Source organism: Marmota flaviventris, chromosome 4 (assembly GCF_047511675.1).
Source record: "Marmota flaviventris isolate mMarFla1 chromosome 4, mMarFla1.hap1, whole genome shotgun sequence".
NCBI lineage: Eukaryota > Metazoa > Chordata > Mammalia > Rodentia > Sciuridae > Marmota > Marmota flaviventris.
In genome coordinates this window covers 165,070,912-165,093,799 of record NC_092501.1, presented here as the reverse complement: position 1 = coordinate 165,093,799, position 22,888 = coordinate 165,070,912, and the positions used below count along the sequence as shown (strand labels likewise).

Sequence of the window (22,888 nt, the reverse complement as noted above, 5' to 3'; positions counted from 1 at the left end):
CATACATTCTGCATGTAGGGTGCACACTTTTTTGGGATGCAGACATGATGCACGTTGAGGTGCAGACGTGCTTCGCGGGCCGGCGAGGTCCAAAGGTCCATCTCCCCTCGCTGCGGCCGCGGGCTCGCCGCCGCGGAGGGGCCTCTGAGCCGGGCTCGCACTGCGTCCCCAAGGGTGTGCAGCGCGACCTGCGCTAGGAGGGAAAGCGCCGCAGGCCCGCCTTTCCCTGCAGCCCTCCCGCCTCTCCGCCCGCCTCTCGCCCCACACCTCCGCGCCCAGGCCAGCCCTAGCTGGGGCCGCTGCCACCTCCTCTTCCGGCGGCGGGCGGGGCTCTCCCGGGGTGTGGCCTGGGCGGGCTCCGGGCGGTTTCGAGTGGTGGGCGAGGCCTCGGTAGGCGGGGCGAGCCTCGGGCTGGCTTTGCAGGGCCTCGGGAGGGACAGGCGTGGCCTGGGGCTGGTGGGCGGGGCTCCAGGCGGCGCGCTGTGCCTGCGTAGCTTGGCGCGTCGCGGTCCCTCGCCAGCCGAGGACATGCTACAGACGCGCGCGTTCGGCCTGCTCGCCCGGCTGCTCCCAGCCGCGCTGGGCCCGGGGCTGAGTCGGACGGCGTGCGAGGGGCGCGGGCGGGCCTGGTTACAGCCGGAGGGCCGCGACACGGGCGTGCAGGTGTACAACAGCCTCACGGGCAGGAAGGACCGGCTGATAGTAGCCCGCGCGGACGCCACCTCCTGGTGCGCGGGCTGGGCGGAGGGCGGTGCGGCTGGCGGGCGGGGTCGGTGGTCTGGGCGTGGTGGACAGGTGCGGTGGGCAGCGCTGCCAGCCTGGGAGCTGGGCACGCGCAGCGCAGGTTGCCTGAAGGGCGTGCGTGTGGGGTCCTGCAGCTGAGTATGCAGGTGTTTCACGTGATGGGTCTTAACTTGTTCCCAGGTATAGCTGTGGACCAACTGTATACGATCACGCACACCTTGGCCATGCTTGGTGAGTTTCCTGGATTTTAGTTTTCACCTGTCAAGGGACCATTTATTTGGGAAAGAATAAACCTTTAAGGGCTTTTAAAATCTCTAAAGTGACAATTTAAGGGTACTGAATAATTTCTAAATTACTACAACCCAGACATCGTGGGAAGAACAGTAATAGTTTCATTTGGTTTGAGTAGTAATTCAGGGAGGCAGTGTGGAGTAGCTGCTGTAGGGGCAGAGGAGGCAAGGCACTGAAGACAGCAGGCAACAGTTTTATTTGGCTGCGGCCAGGTTCAGAGGCCACAGTTTTTGCTGTAATCAATTAATCCCCTGAACCCCAAGTTCAGGTAGTTTCAGAACTTTATACCCAGAATGTAAGGGGAGGGGCTCAGAAGTTCACAGCCTGCAGAAGTTCACATAAAAGCAGCTTTTCACTGTTCTGGGCAAGTTAACCCTTCAAGGACAGAGCCTGAGAAGGGGAGAGCTTCTTCTCCCCTTCCTTTCCTCCCCTGCCAGCTGTTACCATGGAGCCCAATTGGTAACTTCTCTTATCTTAAAAATGTAGATATCTATGTGAAGTCCAGCTCAAGGCCAGAGGCCTTGTTAAAGGATTTGTGTTTTTTTTTTTTTTTTCAATCACATTTTGCACTTGCAAACACTTCTACAAACTACTATATTAGATACATGTTTGTGAAAAACAAGTAAAGGGGCCTTCAGCACCTGGAGTGCTGATCTCTTCCAGGCCAGTGGCCAAGTAAAATAGAGTAACAGGAAAATAGGAAGTTTAATTACATTGAACTTTTGCTTATAGTCTTAAATAAATCAATTGTGATGAAGATTTCTGGAGAAGCTTAGTTAAGATTTTATTTTTTTGGAGGAGGTGGGGCGCCACTACATAGTAAAAAGTTTTGGAATTAGGTGTTTGTGTCAGGGCTTGGTGAGATCAAGAGGCCAGCGTGTGCTGGGGGAGGGGGTGGTCATTTCTGGCTCCTGACATTTATTAGCTTCCTGGCATTGGATAACTCACTTTCTTGCTCAAATCCTAGTTTCTTTCATTTTTCTTGTGGTATAGGGGATTGAACCCAGAGGCACTCTACTATTGAGCTACATCCCTAGCCCTCTTTTTATTTTTCTATTTTGAGACAGGGTCTGGCTAAGTTGCTGAGGCTGGCCTCCAACTGGCCACCTGAGTTGCTAGGATTACAGGTGGGCCAGGCTTCAATCCTGGTTTCATCATCTTTGAGATGGGGATGATAATATCCCATTCTTTTAAAAATCTTTACAGCAATTTTAGGACTGAATACTCATAAAATCCTGTTTAACTTGCACTTGCTGTGTGATGTGTTATAAGGGCTCAGCCATTATTGAGGATGGTGGCCTTCCTGAGTCACACACTACGGAACATTGGAGCAGGGGTGTAGCTTGGTCTGCCTCTCACCACGCACTTTCCCTCTTGACATCATGGCTGTTATGTGCTCTGCACACCTAGTGCCTTCAGAGGGACTGGGGAAAGCTAGGCCCATTTGCTCCACTGACATTCTCTTGGCCTGGCTGCTGTCCCTGCGGACTGAACTGAATGTGGCTGACAGGAGGTCCCCACCTCTTGCCCACTCCAGGCTCTTCACTTTCCTTCCCACATCTTAGGCCTGTGACTGTTTCAGTGGCTATGGGCTTAATCATTTAATTTCATTAGCATGACATAATTATTTCAGCACCAACAGAGCGGGGACCAGAGAGTGCCTGCTTCACAAGGCACTTGGAGCCTGGTCAGAGCTCAGCTCAACCAAAAGAGGCATCCAGAAGAGGTTGGCAGAGAAGTGCCAGTCCTGCTTGGGGAAAACAAATCAGCCAGTTTGGTTCATCTAGGGGATTGGAGGGGCCGGCTGGAGCCAGACAGGGAGGGTGTTGCATTATCTGGTCCCAGCAGTTGAGATTCCGTCTTGTAGGGATGGAGTGGAGAGGAAGTGTCTCTAGTGAAAACTCTGGGAGTTTTCCTTAGCAGTCATCCAGTGGGTTTGGGATGTCATCACTCAATGCTTGGGAAGCAGGCTGCGAGTGGCACTCTTGGCTCATGGCACTCCTGGCTGACACGGTGTGGTTGTCAGGGGAGTCACAGGAGGCCGTGGAGGCCTCTGGTTCTCTTTTTGTTTGTTTTTGCTGTGTTCGGTTTGTTTGTAGGTTTCTAGCTCTTGATGCCCATGCATCTGACTTTGGCTGTCTGGCACTGCAGAGTGTGCATGCACAGGAGCAGCTACCATGGATACAATCCACTTGCAGCCCCTGCCAGTTCTGCCTTTTCCTGAGGGCACTTCTGGGGCTCAGCCTGAGTTCTGGAGTATGTCACCCAAGTCTTGTTGCCATTTGTTTTAGGTCCCTGTTAGTTGTTTCTTTTAAATCTCAATTCTGACCAGACACAGTGGCTCATGCCTGTAATCCCAGTGGCTCAGGAGGATCACGAGTTCAAAGCCAGCCTCAGCAACAGTGAGGCACTAAGCAACCTATGGAGACCTCGTCTCTAAATAAAATACAAAATAGGGCTGGGGATGTGGCTCAGTAGTCAAGTGCTCCTGAGTTCAATCCTTGATACCCCCCAAAATAATAATAATAATAATTTCAATTCTGTGGAGTCTTTTCCACCTCCAGAGGGCCACGGAGATGAAGATGGTAGCCATAGCTTGTGTTCTTTGGAGTTCATGCTGCCCGAGCACCTGCATGCATAACAGTCCTGTGAGTTAGTGGAATTTTGCCCAGTTTATAAATAATCAGACTGAGCCTCTGAGAGGGTAAATATCTTGGCAAGGAGTTTTTGGAGGTAGTTTTATCATTATGGTCAAGCTCTAGCCTAAACTGTGTTTGTGTGTGCTTTAGGAGGAGACCATTAAAGTGCTAGGATTTTATTTCTGGAGGAAAATGATTTTGTGAACTCAGATTTAGAGAGACTGCATGGATGATAGAGATGAGCATGAGATTAGCTGACCTGGAGTTTCAAGGTTGCTTTCATGGGAGAATAACCTCATGGTTTTCACATGTTTTTGCCCATTCAGTTCAGAAAAGAGTACAAGCCTTGAGTTGTTAAAATGCTTCTAAACTCTTTTGGTTTTAAAATCCGACTTACTTCAGCATGGCATATAAACAAGCTGCTGTTTTTGCATTTCTAGAATGGTTCATATTCTTAGGAGTAACCTGAGGCACCCCTAAGAGGATCGCACTTGTCCTGTTTATGATTATTTACTTCTATGCATTTCATGTTAGTGAGAAACTAGAACTATTCTAGAACATGAACAAGAATAGCAAAAACTCTCAGTATTATAACTACCTTATAAGATTGTATTATGAGTGAATTTTTGTACATTTAAATAGATGTAAATTCACTCAACAGCTCTAAAACTAAAAAATGCTAACATTGTGTCCTGAAATTGATGCAATTCCATTGTCAGCTTTTCCTGAGGACCCCGTCAGTCAGAAGGCTGTTCCTTGTACTAGCCCCATTTGGTCATGGCTTATGTTACACAGTTCAAGTTAGGTAGCAGGATGTTAAATTATAATGCACTTTTTCAAGGATAATAATAATGGTTTTGCGCAATCTAAAGAGAGCCCAACATTTTTTTCTTTCAGTTCATATGTTAGATTTGATATAATTCGAAGGATCCTAACCAAGGTTTTTGGGTGCAACATAGTCATGGTGATGGGTGTTACAGACGTGGATGACAAAATCATCAAAAGAGCCCATGAGGTAAGCACAGAAGGTTTCCGTTCATCAACACTTGATCCATCGGTGGAAGCTGCTTTTTTTCATATTTTACAAGTTGTTCTCACACCTTATCATTCATACGTGGCCCAGTAGATGTGACCATATTGTAGTGGCCAGGAAAGGCAGTGAGGCCCGTGGAATGGTGGCCCCAAAGCCTCACTCCACAGGGGTGTCCCAGCTTGAGTCTAACCCCTACACGCCCTCACCCTGCAGGGAGGCGATGCTCTCTCCCCCAGGCAGCTGGCTCTTGGCCTTGGGCGTCCTGTGTTTCTGCTGCTGGTGCCTTTCATTTCTGTTTCTTGATAGAAGGGGCTTTTGTTCTGGGAACACTCTGTCTCTGCACACACTGGTTGGGTGGGGCAGAGCTTGTGCTTTTGTTAACACATTTTACTTAAGGTTTAAATTTTTCTTGAAAAATGTTTATAAAAATAAATAAATAAATTGATACCAGCTTAATATCATCACATACAAAAAAAAAAAAAAAAAGAAAAATATTTATAAGCAAATAGCCTAGTCTTCTTACGTTTTGGTATAAAGTTGTGAACTTCATAACTTTTTAAAGCAAGATATAAAGCAAATACGAGAGGAAAATAAAGTAATTTTACCAAAAAAAATTTTTTTTTTCTTGAAAGACTGTCATCTGCAGAGTAACTGCAGGAACAGTACAAAGACTGCCCACACCCTGCCCAGGATTTCTCGCCGTGACTCTGCTGTGTGCACGTTCATCTTCTCTTTGTGTAAGCTCTCTCCAGCTTGGTGCCCCTCTTTGCTGAACACACATTGTGACTCTTCCAGGAATAAGGACCTGCGTTGCTACCCTGTGTCCCTCCCAGCCAGGAAGTGGGCATGATGCAGTGTGCTGATGTCGGGGGCATAGCCGTCCCCGCCACAGGCCCATCCCAGGGTCATCTCCATCCCTGCAGTGCCTCCTTTCTCTTCTGGAATCTTCTACCCTTTAGTTCCTGCGTCCGAGTTTCCCTCAGCCTGTAAAGGTCCTTGGTCTTCACCCCTTCTTTATCTTACATCCTTGACAGTCTCAGACATGATAGGACTTTCACTTTGAAGGACATGTCTACATTTTACAGGGAAGGGTAGGGAGTATGGGAGAGTCTGCAGCTTGTGTAGACTTTGGGTCAGGGCCACGGGCCCAGGGCTTCTGGCTGCAGGCCCTTCCAGCAGGGCCTTGCAGGTGTGAATGGCTCAGGTACTGAGGCATTGGCAGAAAGCATGTCTTTCCTGCTCAAATTGAGGGCCCCAACAAGGTCTGGTTCCACACCTGTCAGAGCCTCAAAAGACTTGGTGGGTGAGAATATCCTTGTCAGACAGGCGGAAGGTTGGGAACCTCCCTGAGCTCTCCCGGGTGGCTGGGGGTGCTGTGTCCTGCATATCACCTCTGCCAGAGGGCTTTGTGGGCCCTTGACTTTGTCTTTTGTGAATTCCTTGCTGCTGGGAATCAGGAATGTGTTCCCTCCGCCTCCTCGGAACACTGTGCCTACTGGCATGATGGTGGAGTGGCTGATAGAGCCATCACACAGCACAGCACGCATCCCTCCTGAGTCAGTGAAGCTGACCTCATATTTTTGTGAACAGTTATCTTAGGATAGTTGTTCAGTACCTTTGCCTTTCAGAGCTGGTGCAAATACTTGTCACAGTGGGAACTCCCAACACGTGTGGGGTGGAGAGGCTCACTGGAGCCCTCGCCTAGCCCAGCCCCCTGGACAGGCAAAGTGCCCTCGTCTTCAGTGCTTCTGCAGACTGCCTGCTGGGTCTGGGGGTAGGGCTTGGCTGGGTTTAATAGAGCACATGTTCCTAGTAGTCTTCCAGAGCGGGACTTCCCTGAAGTCTGGCTGATTGGAAGCTGTCTTGGTCCATTCTGTGCTGCTATAACAGATTGCCGTATTCCGCCCTGTCCTCAGTTTCTCTTTCCAAGGTGTCAGTTACCCAGAGTCAGCTGTGGTCTAAGATCTTAAAATGAAAATTCCAGAAATAAATGATTTACCAGTTTTAGCTTGTGCGGTATTCTGGGCAGCATGACTGGAGCGCCCCCACGCTCCACCTGCGCTCACCTGCCGTCTGCCCATCAGATGGACTGACAGGGGCTTGCCACTTGTATTCAGCCATGGCCTCAAAGCCAAGAACACTTCGGGTGTGTCAAAGAGAAGCTGTGAGAACTGTTGTATCCTCATTTGTCGCTATAAACCTTTTACTTTGTGTAATATATAAATTAAACTCTAATATATGTATGTACATGTAGGGAAAATCACAAATTAAACTTTGCCATACGTGTGTACATGTAGGGAAAGCCACAGTATGCACAGGGCTCAGTATACTGTGATTCCAGACATCCACTGGGGGGTCTTAGAACATGTCCGCATAGATAAGGGGAGTCTGTTGTAGTTCTCGCCTAGAAATAGCACCCCACTTCTATATAGTAATCACATCTGAAACCATGCTTAGGGGGACATGTTTTTCAGTGTTCAGCAAAAAGGCTTTTTGAGAAAATCTGAAGCAGACTGTTTTTATGTGTTTTTTAGTTGTAGATGGACACAGTACCTCTATTTTATGTGGTGCTGAGGATTAAACCCCCTGGCTCATTCGTGCCAACAACCCCAGCCCTAATGCAGATTTTTTGAAGGCAAAATGACTTTTTTGTTTTCTTCCTATTTTTAGTAACGTAACACGACCTTTAGCTGGGTGTGCGGTCACCGGCAGCAGCACCTTTACCCTGTGAGCACTGTCCTGCCATCCTGTCCAGAGCGCACTCGTCTTTCACACCTGAAACTCTGTTCCCCCGACGACTCCCTGGCCTCTCCCCAGCCCCTGGAGCCCCCACCCTGTCTCTATGGACTCCCCATGCGTGACACTGGCAGTATCTGTTCCTTGGCAGTGGCTCACTTTGCAGAGCATCACGGCCTCACGCTCATCCGTGTCCTCGCCTGGGTCAGTGCTCCTCCTTTCTGAGGCAGAGCAGTGTGGCTGTGAGGGTCACCACACTGGTTTCGTCCCTCTCCGTGGGCTGCTTCTAGTGCAGGTGTGTCATGATGGTTGATGTCTTCATGCCCTCTGCGCCAAGACTTGTTTTAAAAGTATTTTAAATTACAACATTACATGTTTTGGGGTGGGGAGGTAGTAGGGACTGAACCAGGGTCTCACACATGTTAGGCAAGTGCTTTACCATCGAACTACATGCTGTTAAAAAAAAGATTTCATAAAAAAAAAAGTGAGACAGGGTCTCATGAGTTGCCCAGGCTAGCCTCAAACTTGATATCTTCCTGCCTCAGCCTCCTGAGTATCTGGGATCACAGGCACGTGCTACCATGCCCAGCTGCAACATCACACTTTTCTGAGTTGTTCCCTTGACTTTAATTCCTGGCGTGTGTTTTCAGTTTGTCAGGGCTAAGCCCACAGATTTCAAATAGGTCTGCAGTAGGAGTCAAGAGGCCTGGCACATCTGCATGGCAGCATTCAGGCTGAGAGAGTCATTCGGCTGTCTCCAGCTGTCTCCATGGTTCAAGCCCTCGCTCTCTTTGCTTCAGGATAAGGGGAGTCTATTGTAGTTCTCGCCTAGAAATAGCGCCCCATGCTTCCTGGAAAGAAGGTGGAATGTTCTAGAACATCTTGAGGCTCAGTCTGAGTGCAGAGGGCCCAGCATAACAGAGTTCCCTGTGGGGGAGAGCTCTAGCTTGAAGTACCCCGGGGTGATGAGGGACAGCTAGGAAATAACGCAATGTAACAAGGACATGTCCCCATGTCAGCATTGTCTGGGATCCTGTCACAGTGAGAGAGCAGTTCCGTGCCAACATGTGGCGTGACTAGCTGCTCAGAAGTTGAACTTTGTGGTGGAGTGGCTCAGTGGTAGAGTGCTTTGGGACACACAAAGAAAATTAAATTCAGTGGTTCGACTTTTAGAGTGTGATTCCCCTCCTTGACCTCACAGCAGTCGACTGGCATTTGTGTGGACGTTCTCTGTGGACAGGTTCCTGGGGCTGGGCTTCTGAGCCGGCGTGCCCCTGTGTGGACAGGGCGAGCTGCTGGTGTGGACAGTAGTTGGTGAGCCTCTCAGTGCAGGTGTCCCTGGTGTCTGTGTGCACAGTGGTCCTGTCAGACTAGGTGAGTGGACACTCAGTTCATGTGGAGCAGCAAAAACAGCAGGAGTACAAAGACTCAAAGAAGAATGTTGAGGAGTGGTCCCACCACATGAAAACACAGTTAAACGCCGAGGAGAATGTTCTGTTTTCATTTATTATTATTATTATTATATTTATTATTTATTTATTTGCATGACTGGCCTGTAGTGAGCTGCGTGTGTCATTCATTCATAGGCATTTGGGATGGATGTGGAGATGGTGTGCTCTGTGGACACATGGCCCTTTAACCCCAAGTGACCCGGATTCCGTCTGCCTCCCGCCCACTGCCCCAGCAGCCCCTGACCTGCCTTCTGTCCCTGTCAAGGCTCTGAAAGTCAGATTGTACAAAACCTGAGAAAACAAGCAGTGGACCCCACGAGACAGTCCACACATAGGCCCAATAATTAAGGGGGATCTGTTGTATGATAAAAGATGGCATTTCAGATCCATAGGGGAAAAGGTAGACTATTCATTAAAAAGTGTGGACAGTTGGTTAGCCATCTGGAGAACAAAATATACCAAATAAGCCAAATTTGAGGCAGATCAAACATTTAAATCTAAAAGAATAGATCCACAGATTACTGTAAGAAACCCCAGGACACTCCTAGAGCCTCAAGTAGGGGAAGGCTTTTCCCAGTTTTTCCAAACCCAGAAGCCACTTCTGAGAAAAGATTCAGAAATATAAAAAAATTACAAAATGTAAAAATAAAAGCTTCTACATTCCATAACCTTAAGGTTGAAAAAAGTTGAAACTTACATCACAGATAAAAAGTTAACTTCTTTTATATAAAATTACTTTCTACAAATCAATAAGAAAAAGACCACAACTCAATAGAAAAATGAACAGGGGAGTTAGAAGTCATTAAATAAGAATGGTTCCTAAACATGTGAGATATTCTAACTCACTCTAAATAAAATTAGTTTAAATTACAGTTATAACAGAAAAGCCTTTGGGTGTTACAGAGACAGAGTCTAGAAGTTTGCCAACACTGTGCTGGTGAGGGTGCGGGAAGGAGATGACCTTGGTGTTGCTGGTCAGGTGTCAGTAGTAATTCCCACAGAGGGCAGTTTGGCAATGGCCAGTCAAGTATGTGTGCATGCTCCCTCTGACCAGCATTTCCCATCCAGGTGTACAGCTCAGAGACGGTTGGGGGCAGGTGTTGTGAGATGTGTGTGGCTGCGTTTGTAACAGCGAAGTTGAGACTGCCCTTCTGCAGGGATGGGTTAAGTAGCTACCACACACCTGGGAGATGGGGTACAGGCAGCCTTTGCAAAGAACAGTGTAGCTCTGTCTGCAGTGCAGAGATGTGGGATGCCGTGTGCTGCTAGGAGAAGCCAGGAGTTTGAGCAGGGTGGGCCACATCTGACACACGAATTAGCCACATTCATGGTAGTGAGAACCGGCCAAGGTGTTTCCTGGGAGGGAAGCCGGTGTGTACCCTTTAAGTCATTTGAAATCTGGAGGTGAATTATCTATGCAGAAGAAGACATTAGAAACAGGTAAAGAAGAGCAACCTGTAGATCTTTAGGTCCAAAATCACATAGTACTTGAAACTTCCGATGTGGCAAGAAAACATATTTTTGTTTGGTCTCATCCTCTGAATGAGTATGTTAACCTAGTTCTTGACTAAATGGTTTGTGTTCACCACAGAACTGTGCCCCAGGAGCGGGACTATGCCTGGTGCGAGGTGCTGAGTTCTTGCTGTCTTTAATGGTGGTGCTGCTGTTTTCTGTCTGGTTGTCTGCAGGGCTGGGGATGAGCCCAGAGCCTCACCGTGTTGGGCCAGTGCTACAGCCCTGAGCTACACCCCAGCCCCTGTGTTCTCTCCTCACAGGGCCATCCTAAGCATGTACACAGCGAGGCTTCACAGTGGTCTGGGGGATGACTGGGTGGGGGTATTTCCACGTTTCAGAGAAAGCAAAGGCTGCGAGGTTTAGCTCGTTGATTTGCCAAGCACACGGGGCTGAGAGGACAGCTGGGTGAGCAGCTTCAGTGAGTACTCACTGGCCTGGTTTCTGGGATGATGGTACCCTTTCAGAGCCCTGGGCAGGAGGAACACAGGCCTCAGGTGATGTGGCTGCCCAGCCTCAGGTGTGGCATTGAGAAGCTTGAGAAAGATGATTCTTAATGCTCTGGAGCAGAAATATCTTCAGCCATAAGGAGAGGAGACCTATTTCACAGAGCAGGTCAGAGGCAAGTCTAGCATGTGATAGAGGTGGCATGTTGTGGCTGCAAATGTGAGGCCGGCAGCCTCGGAGCCTCTGTTCATGGCGTGTCCCTGTTGGACAGTGACACACCTAGATGAGTCCAGGTCCAGCCTTCTGTGAAAATCTGGCAGGAGCTACAGGCCTGTGCCCCAAATGCACCCAACATTCAAGGTGCAACATGCTGCTTTGGTGGCCTTTGGTGGCCTCATCCATTCCCAGGAGCCCAGCCACATGACCTCAGGGCTTCGGTACCCCTGATTAGTATGTTGAATCACTTTCAAAATGTTTCTGTAGGGATCTCCTCTCAAATGTGTTTCTGACCACTTCTTTCCTCCTGAAGGCAAAGAGAGGGGCTTTGCCTCTTGATGGCAGAGCGCCTGCCCACATGGTGCGGCTGGGCCCCAGCCCAGCAGCACGTGCACAAGAAGACTAGATCTGGCTCTGCCCTGTTTTGGAGAAGTGGAGTTTGTTTGTTTCTTATATAATGGAAATTGTGACACTGTTCATTTCTTCTTTTCTCTAACCACAGAACAAGGTCAGTAAGCCTTCAACTAGCTAAGCTCCTGGTGCAAGTGTAGGACCTGGAATTAATGCCCCTCTGGACCCAGCCGTGCTCACGCAGTCCCTCCCTCCTGGTGGGCTTTGGTGGCCTGATTCCATCCCCAGGAGGCCTTTGGTGTGGAGAAGTGCATTTGTGGGGCGCCTGCCTCTGTGGTTCCAGTGGGGTCTTGGGCTCTAACATGCTCATCCGGTCCTTCTGCAGATGAGGGTGTCACCTGCTTCACTGGCCAGTCTGTATGAAGAAGATTTTAAGCAGGACATGGCAGCCCTGAAGGTAAAGTGTGTGGTTGGCTTTTCTTTCCATGAGGAAAGTGTGCTGGGACTGTGAAGGGCAGCAGTAGCTGACCTAGGTGTTCCAGAGCAGTCCAGTCTGAGTGTATGAGGACTGGTCCCAGTGTGCCACTGTGAGACCGAAGGAGGCCGACAGACCCAGGACCGCACAGGGTGCAGTTCGTTGGGCTTACAGGCAGCAGCATGATCCTGTGCAGCAGTAGATGAGTTGGATTCGTGCAATTTGGGTCAGAAAGGGGCATATTTATGGATTAGGACAAAAGTGACTTCATCCTGGTTAGAGTGGACCTGGATGATCATAAACTAATAAGAGTTCCTGGTGCCAGGGTTCAGTTGCAGCCACTTATGGCTTTGTCGGTCTATACTCTGCTGGGAAACTTCGGGCAAAACCGACTGGGGCTGCTCTGAGGCAGTCATGGAGTTATGACTCAAGCATGGCTGCAGTTAGGTCGAGCTGAATCCTGTGCTGTGATTTAGAACGAGGGAAACATGGTTGTGTCTCTGCTTTCTTCCAGGTTCTCCCTCCAACAGTGTACTTGAGAGTAACTGAAAACATTCCTCAGATAATCTCGTTCATTGAAGGAATAATTGCTCGTGGGTATGCCTATCCAACAGTAAAAGGTAGGCTTTATGTTATCAGAACTGGTCATTGAGTAATGCTGTTGGGGTTTCAAGAAGCTGGACACATCCAAGTTGTGGAATAGGCTGAGTGCTATATTGTCTGTCTGAATTTGGTTCTTGCAGCAAAACTGTGCTGGGGTTGGTCTGGGTTGTAACTCTTCAGTAGAGCACGTGCCTATCAATCCCCCACATTGCAAAAAAAAAGTTCTGGGATTTCCCACTGTGTGCGTCTCCCCACAAAACTCTTGCGTTTCCCTATCCCAGGAGAAGATGGGCCTGGAGAGCTGGTCTTGTACCAGTTTGCAATCTATGGGAGGTATACAGGCGTTCATTGTGGTCTTCTTTCAGCTTAGCTTAGGAATTTGTATTAACAAAGCTTGGGGACAAGATCAAGACCTCTGAGACATGTCCTTCATGTTAGGGTTTATCCCTGGGCCACTCTCTCCATAGGTACATCGTTTGTCAGTGGGCCTCAAAAGTTAGTTGCCCGTGACACCTCAGCAAGCAGAATCTCTGAATGAAAGGTGCCCAGGGTGTGGTCAGACCGAGATTCTAAGTCCCTGTTAATTCTGCCTTTAAAATATAGCAAAAGGGGTCAAGTGAAGGATGCCATCTTCTGTATTTAAATTCTAATAACTCGTTAGATATCAACCTTGAGATATGCTGATATTTCAGACAAGAAGTGATGAATGCCTAACTATCTCGTGAAACAGGCAACGTCTACTTTGATCTGCAGTCAAGAGGGGACAAGTATGGCAGACTGGTCGGCGTGGCACCTGGGCCTGCTGGAGAGCCAGGTGGGTGCCAAGCTTCCCTCTGGGCCCCAAGCCTCAGCCTCACTTGGGTTCCAGAGAGCAAGGTCTGAGCTGGGCCTTGACTTGCTCAGAAATGGTGACATTGGCCCTGCCCTGATCATGGTCACATTGCACATTGAACTCACTTCTATGGATGGATGAAGCTTATGGAGTGTGGCGTCAGCAGCAGGTGCAGCGGCTCCACCCGGCCCTGCTCTGAGAGCCGGGCTGCTCACCCACTCTCCTGTTCCCCTTGGTGTTTGTGGCATGATAGGTACATTTCGACACTCCTGTGGCTTGCTCCCGTCATGTACTAGTCCCCACCAGCACCTTGGGATCTGTTATGTGCTGTCTCCACTCCAGACTAACAAGCAGAAACCCAAAAGTAAGTTGTCCAAGAGAGCCAAGTGTACTATCTTCCTGTCCTGAAGACTGCCATTTAAACCTAATTATTGTAGCATTATTTATGTGACTTCTCAGAAATTGTATTTGTTACCTTTACCCTTGCTCCCTCCATAGGGGGGGCTATCCTCACGTGAGCTGTGGCTACGAGCACATGTTAGGGTGCCTTCCGGGTACAGGGATTTGTGAGAATTATGCGTTCTAGTATCAGCTGCAGTCTTTTATTTTATTTTGATGGACTTTATTTTTTATTTGAGCTGCTTTGGGTGCATAGCAGGATTAAGTGTAGGCTTCAAGAGTTGCTATGACCTCTTCCCCTGCAGCGGCTGGCCCTTGCCCATTGCCAGCATCACCACCAGAGTGTCCATTTGTCACAGTGGATGAGCAACATGGACTGTCTGCGTCACCCAAGGGCATAGCTTAGAATCCTCCTAGTGCCATGGGTTCTGTGGATTGGACAGATGCAGAGATGGCATGGCCCAGCAGTTACTGCCTGCACACCACTGCCCTGTGCACCCTCCCTGGTGACTGCTGGTCTGTCACTCCCTCCATTGCTTTTCCAGTGTCCCGGAGTCGAAATCTTGTGGTCCAAGCTTTTCAGATTGACTTCTTCCTCTTAGTCATATGCATTCTGGTTCCCTCTGCATTACCAGGGCTTGAGAGTTCATTTTTCTTTGATACTGAATAATCTTCCATTGTCCAGGTACACTGAGATTTTTTAATCCATTCATTCCCTAAAGGACATCTTGGTTGCTTCCAGGTTTTGGCAGCTGTAATTAAAGGTGCAGTGAACACCTGTGCACAGGTTTTTGTTTGTATGTAAGTTTTTAGCTTCAGGTTAATTCCAAGTAGTGTGGTTGCTGGATCATATGGTAAGACTACATTTGGTTTGTAAGAAACTGCCAGATTGTCTTCCAAAATGGCGAGCCAGGTGTGCTCCCACGAGCAATGAAAGGTAGTTCCTGAGCCAGGTGCAGTGGCGCATGCCTATAATCTCAACAACTCAGAGCTGAGGCAGGTGGATCACAAGTTCAAGGCCAGCCTCAGCAACTTAGTGAAAACAAGCTGGGGATGTAGCTCAGTGGTAGAGCGCTTGCCTAGTGTGCATAAGACTCTGGGTTCAATCCCCAGTCTTGCCCCGCCCCCCCAAAAAAGAATACAAGAGTTCCTGTTGCTTCACATTCTTGTTGCAACACTTTTTAAAATTAAAATTGTTTTCTAATACAAAAGCAAGTATGAAAATACAAAATTAGAGCATAAGTTTATACAAAACGAAGATAATATATGTACTCATCTTTGTACACAATGAAAACTGTGTTCTTGTTTTTTGTACTGGAGATTAAATCTAGGGACACTCTACCACTGAGCTACACCCCAACCCTTTTTATTTTTTATTTTGAGACAGTAGCACAGGGCCTCACTAAGTTGCTGAGACTGGCCTCAAACAGTAATCCTCCTGTCTCAGCCTCCTAAGTCACTGGTATTACAGGTGTGCTACTGTGCCTAGGATGAAAAAAATTCTAATGTTTCAGTATATGTCATTTCAGTTAACTTCTCAATTGTTGTAATAACCCAATGAAAAATAACATAGACTTATGCCCAGCTTAGTGACGTGTTGGGTGGAGGCTCCTTGGTCATCTCTGGTGAAGGGATACAGCAGTGGCACCAATCTAGAGACCCAGGGCCTGTGTATCGCACCCCATCCCAGCCCCTCCTGCCCTTAGGAGCAACCACTGGTCTATGGCAGTGTCACCTCCTCACCTTTCTGAGCAGGGTCCCTGCACTCTGGTGAAGCTGAGCTGTGCTCCATATTCACATCCTCTAGGGTGTTTCTGGCCTCTGTGTCCCTCCCTCACTTGCCCCACACAGTTCACAAGAGGAGTGTCCTGTGGCCCCTTTCCTCAGTGGGGACTTTGTAATGGGCAGTGGGATCCAGGAGCCTACTCTGGTTATCAGTTTGCAGGTGGAGATTTGTAGATGGTCCTTATTCCCCACGGGGCACCAAGGGTCTCTGCCTCTGGTTGGGTCCCCTCTGCTGTGCTAGGGCACAGGTGCTTGTCACAGGGGGGTTCCATGTGCTGCCACACAGCTTGTCCTCTTTCATCTGTGGAATGCTCTGTGTGGACAGGTTGCTGCCTGGTGACTCCATGCACAGTCTTTGTGGAGCTGGTCTCAGTGTTGTCCTTGGAAGGTGACCTATGAGGGCCGGCTGTGTCTGAGTCACTGGGAATGCTCGGTCTTAGGTGTACGTGCTGCATTTCAGTGCTCTGCCCAGGCCTCCTTCCTCTGTGCCACTCAGCGCGGGTGCCCCACGTCTGCACTCAGCATTGGCTGTCTGGTGCTGTCCAGCTCCATTTGCCCATCGTCCCACGTCACCCTTGCCCTGGCCGTGTTTCTGGCTCACGATGTCACCTCGCCCTGGCCGTGTGTCTGGCTCACCTCCCAGGAACTTCTGAAGGAAGAGCCCCTCTGGGAGCAGTTTTCTGAGCCTGTGCCTGTTGGCAGGTGGCTGTTCCCCTCCACGTTAGCCTGGCTGGAGGTAAAACCCATGGCCAAGGTGTCCCCTCACACCTCCACCTGTGACCCGTGTTCTCCAGCATAGCACGCTGACATTAGGGCAACAGCTCCATTTCCTGGGCCCCGTGCATGAACCATTCTACCTGCTTGGTTCCCAGAGGACTTTCCTTTGTCTTTGAAGTCTCGTCAGGAACAGTTGGCATGTTCCAGAGTCCCCACTGACCCTGAAAAGGGTCTGGTGTTTGCTCTGAGGAAGCCCGCCCTCCTGGGGGGCTTTCACGGGGCTCAACATCACACCTGCCTCAGCACTCATAGGCAGAGGGGGAGTCACGGGGTGCTGCACCAGTGGAGCCCCCTTGAGGTCAACAGTGAGGTAGCGCTGGGGGGACACAGGTGACCTGGCCCAGAGTGGGCAGTCTTACACAGAATGTCACTGCTTGGGCACCTGCTGTGTCACCTGATGTGACAACACACCCTGTGACCTGGATAAAAGGTGGCCCTTCCTCTTCAGGGGACTCGTCAGAGCATCCATATGGGAGCACCAGGAGCACTTTAAGCAACCAAGGGGCGAGTGAGCTGTCACAGGCCTCCCTCAGAGTGGCCGCCGCTGGCCCGCTCCTCCATGGCTAAGCAGCCTAGACAGAGGTTCTGGGCCCCACTCGGACAGAGAGTTGCGTTGCAGGAAGTGCAGTTTCATCTGAGCCACCTTCACGTTGCAGGCATTGCTTTCTGCACCAAGAGGCCTGTCGTGGCCTCTGGCCAGCTGCTCCCCTACCCGAGTGCCTGGCCACCCTCTTCTCCACTAGTCTCTGGATTTCTGTCTGTGGCTCTGTCTTCACTTCGACCTCCTGCAGGGTGGCCCCCGCCCTTCCTTGCTGCTGGTCCTGCTCTCCAGCCTGCGAGCCACCAGCGGCACTGCTCTGCTGTGGCTGTGTGACGTTTGTAAGTGGAGGCGGCTGAGGCAGTGACAGCCAGGAGGCACTGACCTGGAGCGGACCTCAGCACTCAGTCAAGTGCAGAGTCTGTCGGAGTCGCTGAAGCGGGTGGGCGTCCTATGGGAAGCATCCTGTGTAGGGGGCACCCCACGAGTCAGGGATGTTCTCCAGTCTGAGACACGAGGCACGTGCCACGGGGACTCCGGCATGACTTTGGACACAACATCAGTCCTCGGCCGGACTTCCCTTCCTTACCGTGCGGTTGGCCCTGGGCGATTTCCTTTGCATGCTGTGATCGTCGACATTTTTGGAAAAATTATTCTGAAACTCAGTCTCTGACAAACAGGCTTCCTCAAGGAGAAGGAGGGACCCACGCCTCAGCTTGCACGCCCTGGTCGGCCTTGCTTGAGGACGCCCTGCCTGGCTGGCTCTGCCGCCCCGTCTCCTGGTGGAAGACTCGCTAGTCCTCTGTCCCTCAAGGGGAAAGAGCCAGGTGTACAGTGGGAAACTGAGGTGTTAGCAGGAACGGGGTCTTTGGGATGTGCACGCGCCATCTCACTAAGGTGGCTTTGGTGGTTCACATGGGCCCTGCTGATTAACCGTTTGACATTGGCAGGGGACTCGGACAAGCGGCACGCCAGTGACTTTGCCCTGTGGAAGGCAGCTAAGCCCCAGGAGGTGTTCTGGGCCTCGCCCTGGGGGAACGGCAGGCCCGGCTGGCACATCGAATGCTCCGCCATGGCCAGGTAAGGCTCCCGGGGCTGCGCCTGGCCGAGGACGCGGATGGGAGAGTGAGCCAGCACAGCCTGGGTGGGCAAGGGAGGAGGGGAACCAAAGCCAGGGCGTGGCAGGCCTTCCACACAGCCGGTCCTCCAGGAGAGGCTGCCTTCCAGTGTCTTCTGGGTTTCCTTCACTCACCCCAGGTTACCTTTTTCAGGTGGCCCAAGCATGGGGTGCCCCAGTGTGTGGAGCCAGACCCCTGGGGCAGGAGGCCCTCAGCCAGCCCGTGGCACCTTTGGAAATGTCCATAAGCATTTTAGGAACACCTACTCTGGGCTCCTGCTGTCTGCGGTGCCCACGTCCCTCAACCTGAGCAGTGCCATTGAGGCCCCCGAGTGCCACTGCCACCTGCTCTGCTGTTCCCGGCCTCCGTCTCAGGGCAGAGGCAGCACCGGGAGTCAGCCCTCCCGTGAGCGTAGGCACACCCAGCCTCGCCTCCCCGCCAGCCCTGGTAGCTCACTGTGCAGGTGTGCAGGACAGAGGCACCCGGTGAGCGGAGCCCAGCGGAGCCCAGCGGAGCCACAGAGCTGGGGAGGCTGATGGACTTTTTCATCTGTGGCCATTAGTTACAGTTTCAAAACTGAATGAAAAATTCTCCTGATTTTATAGTTCTAGCTCTTGGTGAAGTTGGAAACCCACTAAATCTCCCTATCGACAGTAAGAGAAGGTAATTTTGTAAGTTTTTTTAACTGTATGTTGAACCTGGAGCAAAGAGAATTCAGTCTCTGCACCAGGATGAAAAGCTGTGAACTGGGGACTTGTGGCAAAATTTCAGTTTTCCCTGCTGCCTTCACATACCTCATCATGCCAGTTGGTTTGTGTTGACATGAGTGGGTTCGGTGGCATAGAGAGGCTGGAGGGACTTGGGGTGAGAAGTGGTTCGGAGGACACGTTATGTGAACTCACTCCCTTCTCCGCTCCATCTTGCAGCATGGTGTTTGGAGGTCAGCTGGATATCCACTCAGGTGGGGTGGACTTAGCGTTTCCCCATCACGAGAACGAGATTGCACAGTGTGAGGTCTTCCATCAGTGTGAGCAGTGGGGAAATTATTTTCTACATTCCGGTAAGTAATGACTTGAAACTACTTTGTTCTCTTTATGTTCTGTCAATCCTGTCCGTATTGTGGAAGCAGCCACATTTGGAAATACATAGGTCAGCTAATAGGAGATGGACTTGTCAGAAATCACCTTTGGATTTTAGCCATTCAGTCACAAACTTCCTTGGACTGGAGTAACGGATACACCTGTTTGGAACTGACTAGGATGTGGAAAGTGTTTTACAGCGCTGTTCTGTGTGAGTGTCTCTCAAGTAAACCATTAGATAGACCTTCAGAAGCTTGCCTGGGGATAGGACATTTAAAACCCCACTCTTCAGGGCACCTGCCTCTTGCGCTGCAGCATGGTTGCCAGTGCACCTGTCCTCCTCAGGACACTGGCATCTGCTCCGCTGTTCACGGCCTCTGTCTCGGAGCAGAGCGGCACCGTGGAGTCAGCCCTCCCATGAGCATGGCGATTTTGGAACTCACCTTGATGCATAAGAAGATTCATATGTTCAAGTTTTGATAAAGGCCATGAGGCCAGAATTACTAGGTTTTCCGCCCTTTGGGAAGGACAGCTGAGCTATTAGACAAAGAAGGCGAGTGTGCGGTGGGGCAGGGCTGGGGGTGCACACACCAACATCTAGTAAATGCCAGCTGTGAGTCCCTGCTTGGATTAGAAAGTCAGGTTGTCCCCGTTAGGAGATGGAGCATGGGGACATTATAGTGCCGTTGTCTGAGTAGGCGTCAGGTGGGATTCTGGTGGGAAGGAGCATGGGAGGCCGCTTGCCCTGAAGTGTACTCCTACCGTGGTCCTTTACCCCACTCCCTGGGGGAGGCAAGGACCCACACTGCTGCATCCACCTCTTTGGACGGCTTCTCTGGAAGGGCTGGTTCATTAGTGCAGAGCCTTGGGCCTGGACTGTCATTCGCAGACTTCACAGCTGCCGACTATCGACCCCTTCCCTGAATTCAGCAGCTCCTGAAGGCCAGTGATGGGGCCTGCTCCACGGATGCCTTAAACAGAATGGCCATCCATTTCAGGTGGTGCTCACGCAGGAGAGAGGTGCCCACTGCCTGGGGATAGGACATTTAAAACCCCACTCTTCGGGGCACCTGAAATTTGTCGCCATGCAGGTGACTGTTCTCCATATTAGATCATGTGCAAACAAGTGTCTCCGCCTGAGCGTGAGGACTTGCAAGTTGTGTCCTCAGAGAGCAGATGTGCACAGGGCCTACTGAGAGGTCCCCACGCCACATCTCAGTGTCCTGGAAATTGGTATCACTGCACCCCCCATGGCAGGTTTGGGACAGCTCGCCGCGTGGACTATCTGAGACAATGGAGATCCCTCTGCGGACACTCTGCTGTCCCTTGGGTGGGTGGGGTGGGGTGCGGGTGACCTTGAAGCCCATGCTCAGACATTGTCGGCTTCTGTCGGGTCCCCATGAACTGGGTGCCCAGAAGGTAGCAGGCCAGGCCACCTCTGAGTGTGGCTGGGAGAGGGCTCTTGGCATCTACTGGCTCAGTTGGAATCACCTCACCAATGTGACTCCACACTAGAAAACCAGCGGTGTCCCTGAGTCCCCCATGTCCCTAGGGTTTCTCCTCCGCGGAGAGGGGACAGAGCTATGGAGTCAAGGGTGACTTCATCAGTGGGGCTGCTCTCCACGAGCCATGGGCTGGGAGCGTGTAGCCGCAGGAACGTGCTGCTCACCACATCTGAGCCCTGGCAGACCCAGAGCCCAGTGGGGCTGCTCCCTGGTCCACAGGCAGCTCTCTTTTCTGTGTCCCACGTGGCAGAAGGGCTGAGGATCTTTCTGGGGTTCCTTTTACAGGGCATCGCTAGGCTTCAGGTATGGTTTGATGTGCCCTCAAGGGTCCATATGTGGGAAGCTTGGTCCTCAGTGTGGTGGTGTTGAGGTGGCGGGGCCTTTAAGCCGTGAGTCCTGGTGGAGGTGACTGGTCACTGGGGACACCGCGTCAGAAGCAGCTCATAGGACCCAGGTTGCTTCTGCATGGGGATCATTAGAGGAGGGAGCCTGACCCTTTCCAGTCTCTGGCTTCCTGTCAGTATGATTGCTCCCTCTCATGCCACCATTATGATGCCATCTACCTCACTAAAGCCAAGCTGATGCCAGCCCCATGGCCTTGAACCTCTGGAACTGTGTGCTAAATAAACATCTTTTCTTTATATAGTAGTTAGCCTCAGGTATTTCATTATAGTAACAGAAAACAGCTTAATACACTAATACCACTTTTAGAGGCCTTACTTCATGACCTCACTTCCCAGGCTCCACCTCCTACACATCCTCGGGGCTAGGTTCCACATGAGTTGGCGAGGACATAAACATTCAGACCTCAGCAGACATGTCTGATTTTCCAGATGCTGTCAACATTTAAAATTTTAATTATGCTTTTGTGTGGGACATGTTGTTTAGAGCCACCTGCTCAAGGTTACGTATCTTTTTGGAAGTCATATCTTACCAGTTTTCAGAAACACAAACTTGGAACACCCTTATTATTTGAAGTTGTGTTAAAAAAGAGGAAGAAGCTTCTGTTAGGTACAGTGGGGCCCTCCCTTGGCGATAAACCATAAAATTGTCAGGAAGAATTCTCGGTTCAGATTTAAAAGTTCCTTAAGTGGGTCTGGCTTTCCTCCTGTCCTTCATGCACACAGGGTGAAACCATACTGCAGTGCAGAGAAGTCTGGGAGGTTGTCCCTGTAAGATAGCAGTCCCACCTGGAGCCACAGGCTCGTCCCCTGAGCAGCCCAGCGGGCTTTCCCACTGCCTCGCTGTTGGGAGAGGGCTCATGTCTTCTGTGTTGGATGGGACATGGCAGTGTTTCTGGGTCACAGGACGGGAGTACAAAAGGTGCCATCCATCATGCTTGGCCGTTGTCCTGGGTACCATGTGGTCATCCCCCAGGGTGTCAAGGATGTCCCTGGAGCGGCAGAGTGAGCATAGGTGTGACACGTCCTTGGGGGAGTGAGGACTGGAGGCCTCACGCCGGCACCTACGTGGCACGAGCCGTTGTGGTGCAGGGCCGGCTTCTCCCGCTTCTCCAGGGAGCACAGCCTGGCCCAGCCTCCCCAACCCTCCCCACCTGAGACTCAGGGCAGCAGTGGCAACAGCTGGGTGAAGGGTCTCCTCACCCAGCTCAGAGGGAATGCTTCTGTTTTTGTTTCAGGGCATTTGCACATAAAAGGCAAAGAAGAAAAAATGTCCAAATCATTGAAAAACTACATCACTATTAAGGTACTGTGCTTGTGTGTCCTGAGGGGCCGGCAGCTTCAGCACGCTGCCCCGAAAGTATGAGAACCATTGGATTTGGGGTCCTTGTCCGCCGCTGCCACCTCCTCCCAGCCACCGTGCTCTTCCTGGTCTCAAAGCCCCAGTAGCCACCCTCCTCGTGGCCTCTGCACGCCCTGCTCCCGCTCTGCCTCTGGGTCAGCCTTTGCCTTCCTCCTCGGTGTTCCCAGAACAGCACCTCCTTCTCCCACTTTTTTTCTTAAGTTTTAGCTCTTGGATTGTATTTGCTAGAGTCCATGTCCCTGGCCAGCCTCCTCCCACTAGTGTGGGCTTGGACCTCCCGCTGGTACGTCTGGTGTGTGCTGGCCTTCAGGAGGCCCAGGGCTGGCTGTCTCCCTGATCAACCTGGAAACACTGTGGTGGTGATGACCCAGGGACTGTCAGTGTGTGGTGGCAGCAAGTGCAGACAGTTTGATTGCTACCCCTGTCATTGGGCCTGTCTTTAAAGTTAAATTTAGTTTTAATTGTGAAATAAATTGATAAAGATAGTAATCAGAGAATCGTCACCTAAATACCCAACCACTGCACGCTCCTCCCATCAAATCTGAGTGAGCTGACAGGGATAGCTCCTCGAAAGAGCATTGATGCACGCTTCT

The 22,888-nt window shown here is 50.8% G+C and overlaps 1 protein-coding gene across 5 annotated transcripts in view; it reads left to right on the top strand.

Moving 5' to 3' along the window:
* The first annotated feature begins 489 nt into the window (after positions 1-489).
* Positions 490-22,888, top strand: part of Cars2 (cysteinyl-tRNA synthetase 2, mitochondrial) — a 36,718-nt gene continuing 14,319 nt past the window's right edge. Inside the window, exons 1-9 of one of the 5 annotated variants that reach the window (XM_071611646.1) lie at positions 490-728; positions 925-975; positions 4,572-4,689; positions 11,806-11,877; positions 12,410-12,515; positions 13,229-13,312; positions 17,780-17,909; positions 18,874-19,007; positions 22,171-22,238. In XM_071611646.1, coding sequence (XP_071467747.1) covers positions 529-728; positions 925-975; positions 4,572-4,689; positions 11,806-11,877; positions 12,410-12,515; positions 13,229-13,312; positions 17,780-17,909; positions 18,874-19,007; positions 22,171-22,238 — 963 coding nt within the window. In that variant the 5' untranslated portion in view covers positions 490-528. The remainder of the gene's footprint in view (positions 729-924; positions 976-4,571; positions 4,690-11,805; positions 11,878-12,409; positions 12,516-13,228; positions 13,313-17,779; positions 17,910-18,873; positions 19,008-22,170; positions 22,239-22,888) is intronic. The other 4 variants (XM_071611644.1, XM_027938790.2, XM_027938791.2 and 1 more) reach the window with 4 other exon arrangements.